General features: G+C 59.7%; 2 protein-coding genes across 2 annotated transcripts in view; one reads left to right on the forward strand and one right to left on the reverse strand.

Moving 5' to 3' along the window:
• VDBG_01556 (conserved hypothetical protein) overlaps positions 1-306 on the forward strand; it is a gene marked incomplete at both ends in the record, with an annotated part of 1970 nt that extends 1664 nt beyond the window's left edge. Inside the window, one exon of the mRNA XM_003007322.1 lies at positions 24-306. Within this exon, the coding sequence (XP_003007368.1) occupies positions 24-306 (283 nt within the window). The remainder of the gene's footprint in view (positions 1-23) is intronic.
• Positions 307-799: 493 nt separating this feature from the next.
• The window catches only part of VDBG_01557 (predicted protein), a gene marked incomplete at both ends in the record, with an annotated part of 1930 nt that continues 1373 nt past the window's right edge, over positions 800-1356 (reverse strand). The window contains one exon of the mRNA XM_003007323.1: positions 800-1281. Within this exon, the coding sequence (XP_003007369.1) occupies positions 800-1281 (482 nt within the window). The remainder of the gene's footprint in view (positions 1282-1356) is intronic.

Below are 1356 nucleotides of genomic sequence, written 5' to 3' on the forward strand. Positions count from 1 at the left end.
TCCGCCTCCACCGCCCCGGCAAGGGCTCCTTTCCGCGGCGCCGAGAAGCGCGCCGAGGACGCCGACGTTGTCGTCTCGCGCGGCGGCGCGCGCCACGAGCGCGTCGGCAGCTGGGAGCTGCGCGACGGGCGCCCTGTCACGGCCGACGAGGCCCACTTCCGCGACAGCAAGTTCAGCGGCGCCGGCCTCGTGTTCGACAAGGAGACGGGCCAGACGAGCGAGCGCGAGACGGCCGACGACGACGGCGTCAGCGTCTTGAGCACTGATATTACCGCCCAGCCCGTACGCCCGCGCGAGAGCGTGTAGGCTGTGTGTGTGTGTGTGTCACACACACGCACTCTCTCTCTGCTTTTTGATGTTGTTGTTCTTTCCACATTTTCGGCTTTGTTCACGTATGGCCTTGTTCATGATACCCTTCTCTACCTTCTCTAGGACTGCACGGATTGGCTATTACGGATTATCTTGGGGCGCGACGGAGTCTTGGTTGTACGCGATGTGATATCTTCTCTTTCTGTCGAGATGAGTAGGAACAGGAGCAACTACATAGCCGACACTACTTCATACATCATGATTCATTCGTCATATCCCCGAAATAAGGGGATTCCTTCTCGCCCGTGATCATTCTGTGCCGAACTGCGAGGCTGGCGGAAAGGAAAAAGCAGCAAGACGGAAGGAAAAGAAAATACACGCGGCCCTTGTCACGAACAAGGAATCGAGGGGGCAGCACGCGAAAGAGACCCAAGAAAAGGATATCAAAAACCCGAGGTACAAGAAATGGCCGCCGCGCCTCCGAGCCTGCTCACTCGTAGAAGCCGTAGCCCTGATATCGGTCGGCAGCGGAATCAACAGATAAGGACGGATTGGAGCAGTACGCCGAGTCGCAAAGAAAGTGGCCCTGGTCGCAGCAGTTCGCGGGCTGGGAATCGCCGACGGCAAAAGACGTCGGGTCCCAGCCTTCGCAGGCCCCCTCGAGGTCGGGCAGAAGCGCCTGCGTCAAGCTCTCGTACTCGTCAACGGCGTCGGGAGGCACTGTCGAGAAGAAGCCGGGCTGGTACTGCGGCTGGGTCTGGGCTGGCATGTTGGGGTCGCCCATGGTCGAAACCTCCTCGGGGGACTGGATGGCTCTGTAGTTCATGTACATCCTGACCTGGACGCCCTCGACAATGTCGATGATCTTGCTACGCATGTGGCCCTCGAAGTCGAGGCTCTTGCGATCAATTTCCTCTTCGATCTCGCGGCGGATGGCGTTGGGCAGCTGGCGTCGGCAGTAACGCCGGAACCCTTCCGTCGATGTGGAGTGGTGATTTACCGCCAGACGGGGTCGATTTGGCGTGTCGGCGACATGTCGTAGTCTGG

This window comes from Verticillium alfalfae, genomic scaffold (assembly GCF_000150825.1).
Source record: "Verticillium alfalfae VaMs.102 supercont1.2 genomic scaffold, whole genome shotgun sequence".
Lineage (NCBI taxonomy): Eukaryota > Fungi > Ascomycota > Sordariomycetes > Glomerellales > Plectosphaerellaceae > Verticillium > Verticillium alfalfae.